The 16,801-nt window shown below is 35.6% G+C and overlaps 1 protein-coding gene across 1 annotated transcript in view; it reads right to left on the reverse strand.

The window, feature by feature from the left end:
- The window catches only part of cwo (transcription factor cwo), a 56,741-nt gene that overhangs the window by 29,053 nt on the left and 10,887 nt on the right, over nucleotides 1-16,801 (reverse strand). Inside the window, exons 3-4 of the mRNA XM_089099819.1 lie at nucleotides 13,606-13,798; nucleotides 11,847-12,035 (exon numbers count right to left, since the gene is read on the reverse strand). Coding sequence (XP_088955945.1) covers nucleotides 11,847-12,035; nucleotides 13,606-13,798 — 382 coding nt within the window. The remainder of the gene's footprint in view (nucleotides 1-11,846; nucleotides 12,036-13,605; nucleotides 13,799-16,801) is intronic.

Here is a 16,801-nt window from a genome sequence, read left to right on the forward strand (position 1 = left end):
TAGTTGTAGAGAAAGTAATGCCACATGGTGGCACATACGTTAATGAAAATTCAGACAATCCATACAAGACAAATGGTTAATACGAACATCCATTTTAATCCTTGATTTAGGAGGTTGCTGGCAATGCTGCACAATACAACAATAACTAAGTTGATTGGCCTATTTTTTATGAAATTATGTTTAGTGGTGTATAATTGCCTATCAGCTATAATGAAAGGGGGAGGGACAGATGTCTAAAAGAGTGTATTTCAATTCTCTAATTGTCTAACTCTCCACGAGTCTTGGGATAAAAATAGAAAGGGATAAGGAAGAACTAACCTATCATCTCCCTCCATTTAGAATCAGCCTGAATAATGGTGCTGCGGAGGGATACCTCCCAGCTTATTGCAGGAATTTTTTTTCGAAAGTTTCGTTAAACTAAACTAATATGTTTCAGCTTTCATAACATAATATATAGGGATGTGTAAGTGCGCATCAGCTATTACAATGGAGGGGCGATGGGTCGTTTTGTAGGCGAGGGGGAATAGATGCTTCGAAGAGTAGCCTACGTTTTACTACCCCATTATCCTGAAAACTTGACTAAATATTCAAATTTTGTCTGGAATTTTAACTAAAACCCAATATTTTAATTCTAAAGCAGAAAATGGAAAAAAACAAGTTTTCTCCACTGAAAGTAAGGAGCAACATTAAAACTTAAAGCGAACAGAACTTATTAAGAGCCTCTTATCGTTCTATTTAACCGACCCTTGTGTTTCAGGAGACGTTCTTGAAGAATTGGGACAAAAAGTCAAACTGAGGAGGGGGCAATCTCCCTCTTATACATAATAATTTCTGTTCGTTTTAAGTTTTAATATTGCTCCTTACTTTCAGTGGAAAAACCTTGTTCTATTTTTTAAATAATATAGGGGAATCCAGCTCCCCCTCCATGGAAAGATCCTCTAGACAATTCAGTCCCGCGGAAAATTCACCCCCGATAACTACCATTAACATATCTCTATGTAAAATTGAATCTACTAAGAGAAAGTAAGACAAATAAAATATTTATCGTATAGGAATTCTGGCGAATCCCCCAGTGTAAAATTTTCCCTGAAAAGTTCACTCCAGAAAATCCCCTCCCCGTGAAAATTCTCCTGGTGAAAAATCCCCCAAAAAGAAAATTCACCCTTCCCCACCCGAAAAATGTATGCATATTTGCCAACAACTAATACTATACATAGCACATTTCATGAATTAAAGACCTTTCCCCAGGGGCTGTGGGGGTCATTTCATCTCCAAAGGCATAGCTATTGTACTTTTCAACTATGCTGAACAACATGGGTATCTCAAAATTCTGATCGAACAACTTTGGCGGAAAAAGGAGCGTGGTAGGAGGGCTAGTTTCCCTCTAATCTTTTTGGTCACTTAAAAGGGGCATTAACGCTTTTAATTTCCATTCGAATGAGCCCTCTCCCAATATTTTAGGACAACTGGTTCAATGTCACTCCTGTGGAGAAAAAACAAACAAATAAACACACATCCGCGATCTTTCTTTTGGCAAAAAAAAAAAAATATGCCAAATTCCACATTTTTAACTCTACAATAGAATTCTCTGAAACGCTAAACTCCTTGACTTTTTAGGGCGAATTCCTTGACTTTAAGGAAGTGTTTGACCCTTTTTCCGAAAATCAGGCAAATTTTCTCAGTCTCGTAACCTTTCAGGGGTAAAACTATACTTAATTAATCTTACATATTTCGAATCAGCATAATAAGTCGATTTTTTTTTTATATATCAACTGATACCAAAACTCCGCTTTTTAGAGTTTCGGTTACAATTGAGACGCGTCACTCCTGACTTACAGTTCGTTACCACGATTACTACTACTAACACTACTAACAACTCACCGCAGTTGTTACCCATCCCAACCTATTCAAAACCCCCTTCTTTACATCCTTCCAAGAAGTTCCCATTTCCCTTAAATCTCTCTTTATGACATCCTTCCACCCCAACCGTGGACGACCTGCTTTCCGTTTAGCCCTTGACGGTTGGCCGAAAAGGATAATTTCGGCAATCTGCAATCCTTCATCCGCAGAACGTGCCCAAACCATCTCAACCTTTCTCTCATTATAGTCCTAGAAAGCGGGATTGAACCGCACTTTTCGTACAGCCTGTTTGAAGTTGTTTGAAGTAAGATCAGTCAACCGGGTACCCAGAACAATCCGTAGGCAATTTCTCTGGGAACATCTAGCAAATCTTTATCCGCTTTTCGGAGCGCCCATGCTTCAGAACCATTTTTGACCACTGTCATCACTGTGGCTTCCAATATTCTAATCTTGGTTTGCAGATACATCTTCCTATTATTCCAAATTTTTTTCAACTGTGAAAAAAACCCTGGGCCTTGGCTATTCTACTTTTGACATCTTCACTGCACCCATCGTCTTTACTAATAATACTACCAAGGTAAGTGAAGCTGTCTCACCTGATCAATCTTTTCGTTAACAGACATCACCTTTTCATCTTCACTTATAGCACCCTGAACTCGCAAAACCTCTAAAAGCTCATTCATTTTGCTCACACTTTCATCTAGGATGCTTAAATCATCAGCATAATCTAAGTCCAGGAAAATTTTTCCTCCCCGGTACCCCACATTATATCTTGGTTAGGCCTAGGTATGACTTGAAAAACGATCGAAAATAACAAAAATAGAACAAGTTTTCAACTGAAAGTAAGGAGCAACATTGAAAATTAAAAAAACTAAATTATTCCTTACACGAGGGGGCTGGCCCCTCCCCGACTTCTGGCTCTTTCCGCTAAAGTTTGACTTTTTGTCAAGTTCTATAAGAACAACTGCTGAAACACAAGGGATGATGAATTGGAATAAGAAGCTTTTTTAAAGCACTAAAAAAACGGCTAACTTAGCTAAAATATCAAAAACACCGACATGGGAAGGCGTCATAACATCTAACCGTCAGGAGACCTTCGTCTACAAAATTCGTCATAAGACCAAAAAAAAAAATTCGTCAGAACCACTAACCGTCATAACATCTAAAATTTTAAAACTTTAGTTTTTTGGGGTTTAGGGGGGGAGGTACCTAGGTTATGTTACCTATTTAATATATGCTATGCTTTACCCCCACCCCCCTGATGTGCAAATATATAGCCGAAATTTGTTTCTCAACTTTTATATATTTATTACTATTATATAAACTTAAAAATTTATTTGACGGATTTTCCTTTTAGATGTTATGGCGTTTAGTGCTTGTGACGGTTAGTCGAAATGGTAGCATCCCCACCCACAATAATGAAACAATGAATTATCGTCAATGGTAATTGTCTCTTGGAATGCGCCCTTAGTATAACTGTTACTACTTTTCGTTAGAACGGTGGAAACGAGCCTAAATGTGTTTCAATTTTGACAGTCTGCATGTATTGGCATTTATTTCAAATACTAGAGAATGTGTGTCAGAGATAAAAACTCCCGGTTTCGAATAACATTGTGAAGTCACGTTGCAAGTTCACACGACTTTTCTTTGATGCTGAAATTCTTCATTAGAGTAAATGCAATACTGAGCCAAAGGTTATAAAACGTGAATGATCAAATAATTTCGGAGAAGACTGAGCTATGCAGTGTGATAGGGGGGGGGGACCGAAAATTTAAAGGAATCAGATCAAGAACTCGATTGTGGTCGCTATAATAGACAAGAACCATTTTATTGAGCAAAACTCTCTAAAGCAACTCAGTATAAAAATCATGCAAAATGAGCGCTAATCTAGAAATAATTCCCAGTTCTTTGTCCACTGACTGAAAACGGCTTTCGTTGACTGCTTATAGTTTATTTTTCGCTCTTCGCAATTTATGTCATGCATAGCCATTAAAATGGAAGGAAAATGTTGAAACGGATAAAAATGTTACGGAAAACGGAGTGATTACCGAAAAGTATTAAACAAATAACGCATAAAAGACGGTAAACTTGGAAAAAAACTATTTCATGCAGATAATAATCCGACTAATAAAAAGTCCGACTATTTTGGCTTGACATACGGACGTCTCTACCTTCTTATTTTTGTCTCGTTTTCCCTGTTGATAAACGCTTCTGAATGTGAAATCGAAATACTCAGATTTTGTATAATTCTATAAACTATTTTCTTTTGCCTTGTTTTTTTTCTAGGTTCACCGTCTTTTTATCATTTTGGTCCATTTTCAATATCTTCATTTTATTCTAAATATAAATGGAAAAAAATGCGGTCTAAGAGATTATTTATGTCATGCATAGTCAGTGTGGTCTTAGAACCTACTTCGAAATAATTCCTAGTTCAAAAGCTGGCGTAAAATACGTCAGTAGCGGTCGTTTTTAACTTGGAAAAACCCTCAGCTCTTAAGCCCTTTTTTCAAAGATTGAAACCTCAACACAGTAGCAAGTTTAATCACCCTGCAGGTTTTTAATTTAGGTCTAAAGCTGTGTTAAATGCAGGCATGGGATCAGGAATTAATTTTGGAGGGAGATGGAGATTTCGGGCGAGGAACCCAAATATGTCGAAAAAGCAAAAAAAAAGGAGAATTTAAATTACTATTACAAGAAAAAGCATATGCATTAGAATAAGAAATAAAGAAAAGAAGGAAACTAAGAATAATAAGAAATAAAATATAAGAATATAATATACAAGAATATAGAAATAATATATAAGAATAAGAAAATAATAAAAAATAAGAATATGAAAAATAAGAAAAACAAGAAAAATAAGAAAAATCATAAGTATTTTGAGGTTAACAGGCTAGTCCTTATCCCATCCACCATGATTATTGGTTCACTTACAAGCATATAGTAGAGAAACATTCCAGGTTTTATTTAATAACCTAGTTAGTATATTTGATTTAATGATGAGCCCCTTTAACATGCATCCATACAATAAGAAGCTAAACGGGGGGGGGGATTCCAACACAAAATTAGTCCGGAGGATCTCTTATCCCAGGTAATTTTAAATAAATAGGAACCCTAGAAACGAACTTTTTTAGAAACCTCCTTGCCTCCCTGATCAATCTCAATGCGCCGAGTCTGTGTGAAGCGAAGTCTTACAACATATAAGAGCTTAAGAATTTTCCAGCGACGGTTAGAGTAGATCCTCAGATAAGTTACTTCGAGGCCGAAATTCAATTCACAATTCTCATTTTTGTACATTTAATAGTGTTATCAGGGGTTTCTGGACAGATCTTTGCATATTCCCCGCCCCTCCCCCAATGCTGTGCAGATATAATATACCTGGATAGGTTACCTTGTATATTTGTATAAGATTTTTAAGCAAATCTGGTTCGCTAAAATGAGAAGCACACTCATTTAAATATTTTAGATGAAACAGGTAAAGATTCAATTTTGGCTCTTTTTCATAATTATAAAGTGCCAGGAAGGAGGAAAGGTGAGCTTTGAACTTTTAAATTATCTAAGACCTCAATGGGACCAATCTCAGAGGAATCCCACCGCCCATTTGTACACCGCCCTCAAGTCAACCTGCAAATATGACGTTCAGACGACACTGAATTAAAGAAGCTAGAAACAATCACATGGCAAATTATCTCAACCACGTGAGTGCATGCCGTTTTCGTTAGAATGGCATATGATAGTTGTGCTTACTATTACTTAATTAAATACTTATTCTTTACATAACAGAAATTTGGCAAGTCTCTAGTGACCTTGAGAGCCTTGTGAGCTCACTAATGCTGTGTCTAGTACACTCTTTGAATGTATACGAAATAAATCAAAATAACAAAACAATTCAAATAATTAAAGATTAAAAATATAAATTTGAGTCGTTAAATATATACTTGAAACATTTTTTAGGTGATTTAATATTATGACTGAAGACTGAAGACCACTGACAAAAAAGAAAACCATGTTTTCCCGAGAAAAGAAAACATGTCATCTGGTGTAACAGAGCAAAATCCTAAATAGCATCATTCAAAGTTTGTCTTAAATATTTTATTTATTTCAATTTTTTTTTTGAATTATTTTTTCATTTTCGCTCTACGTTAGACCGGAAATTAACAGACTCGCTTCTGCCAAAACAGAGCAAGATGAATTTTTCGCTATTCATTTTCCTTTTCCTTTGCATTTTTCCTTTTTGTCTACTTGTAAGTAATAATTATAATCCAAATTCAGTGTCGGAAGAGATTATTCAAAAACTCAGCCATATTAAGGGCCTGATAAAGATTTCTGAAATAGCACTTGCATCAAGTAGACTTTATCAGCCTAACTTAAAACATAAGAGTTAAAAAAGGATTTAGCAAAACCGTTTCGTTTCTAATTCTTGTTTTATATTGGACGGATTTCGGAACAAAGAATATAATACTAAACGCCTTATCTCAGGATAATTATCTTATATTTCGTATTTCCAGACTCAATAATGCCTAAACATGTCAAAAGGAAGAAAAATATTGCAAGAAAAAGTCATGTTCGATCATAAACAATTGTGCACGATACACGAACCCTTTTATAATTAATAAAGCTTGTCCAAAAAAAGAAAATATCATGCTACTTTTCCATCAGGATTATCACATTGGGCTCCTTGAAAAACAAATATGAGAAAAGAACGTGAAACGCTATTATAGAAACAAGGGGCATAGGGTAAATACTTCCCCTCCCCTCAAATCACGAAATTTTCACTAGTTCACCTATAATTTTTATGCGAATTAATTTACCCATTTTTGGCAATCCATTCAAAGTTAAGCTCCCCCCCCCCCTACCGATATCCTACTCATGATCTAGATGTTCTAGCAACGATAGCAAGATGTCCTGAAATAGGTAGCTTGGGAAACTAAGGTCGTTTGGTCCTATTTTTTTTTTCTCTGGAATGTAAGCCTATTCCCTTTGGGTCTTCCTTTTTGTTATCTATTAAATAAAAAAAACAAGTTTTTAAACTGAAAGTAAGGAGCGACATTAAAACTTAAAACGAACAGAAATTATTCCGTATATGAAAGGGGCGGTCCCCTCCTCACCGCCTCGCTCTTTCCGATACATTTTTTTATTTTTTAAAAAAACACAGTTGTGACACAGATTTACACTTTAGCGAAAAGCGCACGGCGTTGCGGAGCGGACAGCCCCTTTCATATACGGAATAATTTCTGTTCGTTTTAAGTTTTAATGTCGCTCCTTACTTTCAGTTTAAAAAACTTGTTTTTTTTATTTAATTTCTGGTCGTTTTTTAGTTAATGCAGCTTTTATTTGCATAAAATTTTTTACTTTTCTTTTGCTAAATGGATGTCTTTACAAATTAAATTACGTAACTAAATTCTATATTGGTATTTTTTTCTTCTGGCAAAAAATACAAAGTGGCAGATTTTTGCAGATATGAGCTTGAAACCTATGTTATAGGGTATTCTGATACGCTGAATCTGACGGTGTGATTTTCATTAAAATTCTTTCACTTGTAGGGGATATTTCCCCCTCTTTAAAAAATCGAGTAAATTTTCTCAGGCTCGTAGCCTTTGATGAGTAATACTAAACTAAATAAATTTTATATATTTAGGATCAGCATTATAAACACATTCTTTTGATACATTTATTGACATCAAAATTCCGTTTTTAAAAGTTTCGATTACTATTGAGCCGTATTGCTTGTTTTTTTATTGTTTTTTTTTTATTACGTTTATTTTATTACGTATATGAAGGGGTTCTCCCCTTAGTCAATAACACGCTCTTCACGCTAAAAATTAAAAAAAATTTTATTCACAAAGCCCTGAATCACAAAGGTCGGTTAATTAGAATAGATAGCTCTTTTGAAATCACTAAAAAAAACTGTAGCGTAAAGAGCTAGGTAATGAATTGGGGGTGAGCCCCCTCATATACGTTATAATTCCTGTTCGTTTTACGTTATAATATTCCTTCTTACATTTCATTTGAAAAAACTTGTATTTTTTATTTAATTTCTGCTCGTTTTTTAAATAATGCTTGGAAATCCGGCGCCCCCTTCATCGAACTGTCCCTTACCCCAAAGAAACATCCTCCACGGAAATATTCCCCAGAGTAACCCCCTCCTCTAGCCCCCCCCCCCTCTAGAAAAAAACCCTGAAAATGGTTGTATACTTCCCAATAACCAATAAATAATGCTGGCAAGTCCGGCGCCCCCTGCATGGCAATTTCCCTTCCCCCATGAAAACTTCCTTCATGAACAGAGCCTCCAACATAACCACCGACCCCCCCATACCTCCCACAACCAGAAAAAAAAACCTCCAGAAAACTTCTGTATACTTCCCAATAAACAATACTATTTGTTAACATTGGGTAAAGTTCATAACTTTTAGCCCTCCCTCTGGTAACTTCGGGGGATTAAGTCATCCTAAAAGACATATTTATCATATTTTCGACCATGCTGAACAAAATGGCTATCTCGAAATTTTGATTGGGTGACTCTGGGAAAAAAATAAGCGTGGGAGGGGACCTAGTTGCCCTCAATTTTTTGGTCCCTCTAAAAAGACACAAGAATTTTTAATTTCCGATCCGCGGAGTCCACTCACGATATTCTAGAGCCGATGGGACTATAAGATCGCCTTTGAAAAAAAACAAAAAAAACAAAAAAAAAACATAAAACCGCACCTATGTTATTTATTCGGGCAAAAAATGATAAATTCCACTTTCTTGTAAATAGGAGCTTTAAACCTCTACAGTAGGGTTCTCTGATACGCTGAATATGATGGTGTGATTTTCATTAAGATTCTATAACTTTTAGGGGGTATTTCCCCTTTTTTTAAAATCCGACAAATTTTCTCAGGCGCGTAACTTTTGATGGGTAGGACTAAACTTGAGGAAAGTTATATATTTGAAATCAGCATTGAAATCTAATTCTTTTGATATATCTATTGGTATCAAAAACCCGTTTTCTAGAGTTTCGGTTACCATTGAGCCGGGTCGCTCCTTACTTACAGTTCGTTACCACGAACTGTTTGATAATTATTTGATTATCTTTTTATTGATATTTCACTGGGCACATGAGGGAGTAGCTATGGGGGTGAAAAGTTGGAGAAATGTGTTTAAATTGTGTTTTTTTTTTTTTTTTAAAGGAAAGAAAATTCTATTTGACTATTTGATGACTAACAGCAAAGCTTGTCGGGGAAAGGAAAAAAAAACGCATTTTGCATCCTTTGTTAGTGAAGGAAAAATTATTCCCCCCCCCCTCAGAACAAAGTTTGAAGTCCCAATGAGTTGGCAAACCTGAGTCCCAGACATCTACTCAAATTTTAGTTTTTCGTCAGTCCGATGTTGCACTTCAAGAAGAAGCTGATAATTACACAACGAATTTTAAATAAAAGGATGAAAAGTTATGCATAAAAAGCTTATATTTACCAAAACATTCTACAAAGAAATGCAATCTTAACAAAAAGGAAATAGTCCAGCTAGAAAAAAAAATTCTCGTGAGTGGTATATGTTCTCACGAACCTTGGCCCATACTAACCAAAATTTAAAAAGGGTAAAAAAAAAAACGCCAAGAGAAGATGAATCGCCGTTTGAAGCAGATTCAGGAATGGTAACTATTATGTTGATTAGTCTTAATGGCGAAAGTTCATTGCAGAAAACAAACTTATGGGAATTTCGAAAAATAGCAAGAAACCCCACAAAAATGATTTCGGATTAAATGAAAACTTCCCCATTGGATTGAAAATAGCCAAAAATATAATCTAGGGTAATTAAAGACCCCCATCTTGATCAACAAGGAAAATCAATTTTTCATATGGGAAGCAGTTATGTGTCTCCTTTTTTTATGCTTGCTTTTTCGGGGTTTTTTTTTCTGTCGCCGCTAGTGGGGCGCTGAAAAATCATAGAGATTTTAATGGCTCATTTGAAGGGAAATTGCTATTTCTAGTGCCTTTTGCAAGTATTAAAAACATAGTAATAAATTAAAATGCAGTTTTTGACAAAGACAGCATATTCATATTCAAAGTGATGTAACCTTTTAGGGCAGTGATTCTCAAACTGTGATACACGTACCCCTTGGGGTACGCAACAATTTTGAGGGGGTACGCAGCCAGCCAAAAAAAAATAACTTTTAAAGTCTAGAACTGGCGATTTTATTTACATTCAAGCTATAGTTTACTAGTATCGGTAACTGAGAAGGGGTACCTTAAACATGTTGTGGGTAAAAAGGGGTACAGTGTCTAAATGAGCTTGAGAACCACTGTTTTAGGGTATGGTGTGATGATTGAATGACTTCACTACCTGATTCTCTGGGGTTCCTTCTTCAGTAGATCTGGGTAAGAAAAGCCAAAGGCTTTTTCCTGAATGTTTCAAGTAAATATTGCTAAAAACAATGTAATGATATTTGTAAATGTTTTTAAATAATATTTCTTGCTTGGTGCTGCACTGAGCTGTTAGTAGTATTAATACTAGCTAAACCGGGAATCAAATGGTATTTTCTGTAGTTCTTAGGGTTTTTATTGGATACCTAAAAAGAGGGATGAGATTTGTAACAAAAATAAACCAAGGGAATTGTAACTAACAGCTAATTTCTTTTTATTTTAATTTATGATTTTTCTCAGGATTTAATGTGGAAGCCCTAACATTTAATGATTCCCCAAAAGAGCAAAAAAGCTTTCTATTTCATCTAAAAATGCATTTTATTTCATTTTAGATCTTTTTCATTATTTATTTCATTATTTTATTCTATTTCATAGTTTCATCTAAAAAATTTCATTCTGTTTCATCTAGATTTGGCCTACGGACAAACTGTAGAAATCCTTCTATTTCAGCGGTAGTGCCTGTTTCTGTAGCGCCGCATAAAACGAGACTTCTTGGAATCGGCTATTATAATTGTTGTGTATATCGGAAGCAAAAATTCACTAGGCGCTATGTTATAAGAAATATATGTTACAGGTGAGTGAAAAAAACAAAATGTCTTTTGGGTTTAACGACTAGTATATGAACAGCGTTTCTTGATACTTAAAAAACTTTAGGCACCAAATGTATGGTAGAGATAGAGACTATTATGACAGCGAAATTTCAATTTCTTACTGTTTCTATTGTTAGATTATAACTATTTCTAATCATTATAAAACGTGCTTTTGAAAAAAAAGTAAGGTTTTCTAAGTAGCCTGAGCACTGATGAGTAATAAGATTAAAGAAAACGGATTGAACGAATCAATTGAGTATTTTAAAAGATTCAAACCAACGATATCAGTTGAAAAAAAAAATCACATAACGCCCAAGAACATATCCAGGAATTTGTTTTCGGGAGGGGGGGGGGCAAAAAAACTTTAAAAACGCATCAAAAAGGGTTTTTATTCTGTTACGTTTTTACGAGTCGAGGGGGGGGGGGGTAAACCACCTAACTCCCCCTGGATACGGCCTTGATAACAACTTTTGAATTATCATAGCTAATCTGCCAGATCCCTTAGATTTTTGCTGGCAATCCAATCTAAAAAAAAAAAAAAAAAAAAAAAAAAAAAAAAAAAATCCTAAGAGATTTTGCAGCTTGGTCATAGTACTTTGACGGAGGTATGTCCCCACCTTGTGCCACCTTCAGTAGCACTAATACATTCTGTTTGAGTAGTATATCGATCAATGCGTGAGTGATAACCATGAGTTGAAAATTGGGGGGGGGGGCTTTGCCCTCCTAGATTTAGAAAATACCTTTGCTTAGTATTTTTTTTGAAGGTACCATTTTTTGGTATCTTTATTGAAAAAGAAAATCGAAAAAATTGACCCCCCTTGATTTTGAAGACTACATAATTGCTCCTGCCTCAAATTTTCTTGAATTGACGCCACTGGTTAAGTTTAAGAAGTTTGGTTGTGAATCTCAGTTTGACAAAAATGTCACATGACACCTTTTGAATCATCGCACCCCCTGCTTTCCCCTGACATCATAACTTATAAAAAATGTTACAAACCTTTCACAGTTTTTTCACAGTGTTGACGGAGATGTGTCACCAATCTTGTGCAAGTCCCTTCGGGTGCGCTAACACATTCCGTTTGACTTATGTAACGAACTGTCTCGGTCATACAGTCGTTAAAACCTTTTCTGTACTGGTCTGGACTTCTGTATAATTGATCCAAATAGGCCGTAATTTCGCATTTATATGAAAGACATGTTGATTTATTGGTTTGGAGTCTACGGAGGTCGTCTCCCTCCCTGCACTCCCAGTGCGAATGGTATGGAGGCGGGGGAATAAAAAAAGAATACAAAATCAAATTAAATGACATACACATAAAGGCCCTGAGTTTGCTAGGGGGGCTTTCTTCACCCGCGTGCCTATGGCTGAAACGAAATATGACAGAATGCTATTCTGGCAAGAAACGCAAATAGTTATGAAAGAACAAACTTTTTTATTTATAAAACAAAAAATCAGAAAGAAATTGGATTGCGACTTCAGGCTAATGTATCTATCACACAGGTAATGTGTATCCCCTAAAAAAAAAATCGTAGTAAAAAAATTTAGCCTAAAAACCGTTTTCAATCCCACGACTGTCATTTGTCTCTCCTTGATATTAAGAGCCCCTAAAAAGCTAATTTGACTAAGCTAACTTAGCTTATAATAATAATTTCTCATCAAAGCATTTGATTCCTTCTCAACTTCGAAAGTTCTCGCACAGAAAATATATATGATAATAATAATAATAATAATGCAGAGTGGGACTCACTGCGAAAGACAATGAACAGAATTAAACCTAAGTACATATTTTGGCTGTATATTCAACATCCGTTTCCAGCCAAGAATAAAAACCAGATGAAAAACATATGAAGCTAGAAAAAATTCAAAACAAAAAAATGTAAAAGGGAACCAAAAGAAAGGGTCTCAGCGCCATTCCTCTATGCGAGTTTAGCTAAGACTGTCTACTGCCGGTGAAATATTCGCTTAGATTTTATACTGTAAAACCAAAAACAAATGACAAATATAATTGGCATCAAATACTGTTTATTTTTTGAACTCAATCAAAAGCCTTTTTAGAGCCGAATCTGAAAGGCCCTGGCAACCATCAAATAGACTAGATATTTTGGCTAATAAATCAAAGGTAGCCTAAATTAAAATAGTATCCAGCAATTCGTCTGCTTTATGAACTTTCTCCGTCGTTTGTTTTATAGACTTGATCATTTTAATTTCGGAAAGGTTCGAAAATACTTTAAATATAACAAAATTTTTATCTGTAATAACGACATAAATCTTTTGCTAATCCTAAATTATAAAATTCACCAAGCTGCTGGCATGCGCCATGGGCCTGAACATGCATCGTGTATCAGATAGCCATTTCAATTATTTCAGTCTTAGTGCAAAATTGCTTTTACCATCAAACTCTTTTTTTTACTTAAAAAAAGTACAAGGTACTTCTTTTTAAAGTGCAAGACCTGACCATCAGGCTATTTGATGCATGTATGCATTGTTCAAAGAGGTAGGGTTATTTGTCTCTCCAGAAATAAGAAATAATAAGACTGGCCTAGGGAACTACGTCATAGAATTAAGGCAATGGTATTAAGAGCAGAGTTGGTATTAAGAGCAGGCTGTATCAACACTTTGTAGCTGTTACGGTTGAAGGTTGGATCTAATATTTCAAACCTTTTGCTGTTCTTGAGTCATAGCTGTTTTCAAAAGACAAAGTTGCTATCTCTAGCAGCAATAAAAATCAATGCTAATTCTGAACGTTAAAACTCACCAAGTTGTTGGCATGCACCGTGGGCCTGCAGATGTCTCATATGCCGGATAGCCATTTCAATAATTTCAGTCTTTTCTATTCTGCCCCGTCCTTTTTTCATGTAGGAAGATGGAAGAAGGCGAGACAGATCTGCAAGGCAATTGTTCATCCTGTCGCGACGGCGCTTTTCTATTATTCGGTGTGACATGGGATCCTAAAATTGATTACTAGTTCAGTCACTTAAAGTAAGTCTATGATTATCCTCGATTCTTGGCCTAGCAAACATCCTTACTGCTAGCACCAGAGTCTAAAATTAAATGTAGGCATGCTCTTCCACTGAGCTTGACTCCAATTTTATTTCCACATTGGAATTACTTTTTTCTGAAGGAGGCTGATCCGAAACGAGGATAGGGGGGGGGGACAATTTACCAGCTTTTGTCCGAATTTTGCTCAGTACACTCTATTGAGGATTCCATATGAGGCAACGAGTTATTAGGAAGGCATTGCATATCCTTGCTCCCCCTGTGTCAAAATCCCCCTCCCCATTGACTCGCAACTGCATAAATGGTGAAAATATTGGTGGAAACAATTGGTGGAATTGTTCCACCAATTCAGCCTATTTTGTAATTCGCAATAGTTCATCCACTAGTTCAAACGAAATAGTCAAAAACTACCAAAGCCGATCAAAATAACGAAAGTCATGACGAATCTAGAAATCAACCCATTATAAACCAAATAATTTAGTTAATTTTCGTTATGGGTTGTCCGTAAAACAGCCAGCTATTGTGGCCTGAAGGGGAAATTCAGTGACTAAAACGTCATCTTCTTCTTGAATGTGTTAATAATACTTTATAAAAATATACTCTTTTTTATGGGGATTTTGTGGTTATTTGTAGCTCGAAACGTTTTAAGTTTCTGCAACTGGTGGATCTGGCTCCACTTTTCAGACAATTATGATCCAAAATAGCGGAACTGGTGGATTCCATTTTTTTTAATTAACTCGAAGCTTGTGGACCCCATTCACCACCCTGAAGATACTACTTAATACCAAATTATTTATAAATAGGGTGGTATGAGAAGCCCGGTGTGAACACAGAAACATAAAATACTTATCCATTCCACCTCCATTGACACTCCTCTTTCAACAACTCCTGTGAACTATTGAATGTTCTTGTTTTAATTCATAATAAGTTCTGTATTTACCACATTGGAATACAAATTATAATATATCAGTAATTTGCTACTCTGTAAGTATTTATAATCCCACAACCACACCGGGCCATTCTTATCTAGGCCACCCTACATCTCTTTAGTCCTTGCGAATAAGAAATACCGAAGTTATTGAATTGTTGGGTAAAGATTTTCTTTCTATGGCCAGGACCATTTAAGTTATCACATTTGCCTATATAATATGAGAATATCAAAGCAGCCAAAAACGCACAAGATTTCACTACAAAAAGTTTCAAGTGTCACAATATAATATTAAAAACCTACGCTGAATCAAAGTGCTCAATATACTTCTACTCTTCCATCAACTTTCTCAAGTAATTGCAATTCAGGTAAATTTACAGTAGCCTACATAGCACAGGATACTATAGTAATTTGGAATGAGCTACTAGTACCCTTCAGAAATTGTTCTAAAACACCACTTACGTTTCGGATAACAACCTTCGTTACCAGGCGCGTTAATTCACTAAATGTAGGGGGAGGGGCTAGTAAGGATCCTTTCAATTTTTTAATAAAGATACAAAAAAGGCTTTTACGAAACATGGGAGGGGGATTCTTACGTCGATTTTATCAATGAAACAGAAAAAGTATGTTCAAAATTTAGCGTGGGAGGCTAATTACTCCTCCTTCCCAATTCAAGGTCCTCCTGCTACTTTGAGTTTCCTACGATAGAGACCCAACATGACTTAAATAAGCTTCTAAGTATGGAATAAAGAAACTTGTAAATTTACCAAAACTTGAAGAATAAATAGACGATTTTATTAGTACAGAATACTTCACTATCTAATCTAGAGACAAAGGAACAGAAAAAAACAAGAAACAGGCGAAATCCACTAAAAGAAGATGGTTAAAAAGAAAAGGAAAAAAAAGGAAAGAAGCTAAGAGTTGGATCTCCTGCGAATTAGCACGGGAAGAGGTGAAAAACCGCTGGCGTCACTTACGATGATCACTTCATTAAAACAGGAGAAAACTTCAAAGGGACTTCTTTAGGATTACTATGTAATGCAGATTAATCAAGCTTAAATTACGGATTCAAGCTTAAATTTCTCGTCATTCTCAAGAATTATAGTAGTCAAAATTCGTCTGAACAAAGTTGGCCTAGCAAGGCTTGGGAAAAGCTTCACAGATTCTTCAATTAGGCTTGTTGAATTTAAGTCTGTAGGACTAGCGCCAGCTTCCACTTCAATAGTTCTTCCGGTACTTATTTAGTAACCGATAAACACGCGAGAAGTGAATTTTCTTTGATGCTAGTGAAATAAAACAAAATAGGAAAAAAATATAATAGTTTATGAACACAACTGGGCTACATATTTGCACATTAGGGAGGGGGTGGTAAAGTATAGCATATATTAATACGTAACCTAATATAGGTTCCCTTTTGTTTGCCCCTTTAGCCCCAAAAAACTAAAGTTGACATAGTTTCCCCAGAGTGAGCAACACCCCAGCAGTCAGCGGAAACCGGCTTTCCGAAACCCTGCTTTGAATAGCATCTTTGAAATTCTATATGCGTTTCTCTTCGCGTGTTTATCGGTTACTGAACAAGTACCGTTCTCTCATATTCTTTAGTATAGAGCCCATTCTAAACTTTCAGAGGCAAGGGGTTGCACTCTTTTAACCCCATCAGGTTTAAATTTGGGGCCAAACCCCTACTTTTTTCTTAACTCGACAGTTCCACGGTTTTTACAAATTCGAAAATTGAAGTCGACTGACAGATTTAATTTAAAACGCAGATATTTTTTCACACTTAATTAAACGCTGTACGTTTCTTGTTTTAACAAATTTTAGGCTTTGACTGACAAAACGATCTATATTAAGATAATTAAAAATGAGTAACTAAGAAATTGCATAAGGCGTAATTCACTTGTTTGGACACGAGACACTAAACATGTGCTGAAAACAAGTTTCAGTTTTGCCTTGTCAATGACACTTGGCATAAATAAGTCAGCGGTAGTCATTATGAGTACTTGGAATTTTTATTAATAAATTATAC

Source organism: Artemia sp. Qi Xiang Cuo, chromosome 14, assembly GCF_049724085.1.
Source record: "Artemia sp. Qi Xiang Cuo chromosome 14, ASM4972408v1, whole genome shotgun sequence".
NCBI lineage: Eukaryota > Metazoa > Arthropoda > Branchiopoda > Anostraca > Artemiidae > Artemia > Artemia sp. Qi Xiang Cuo.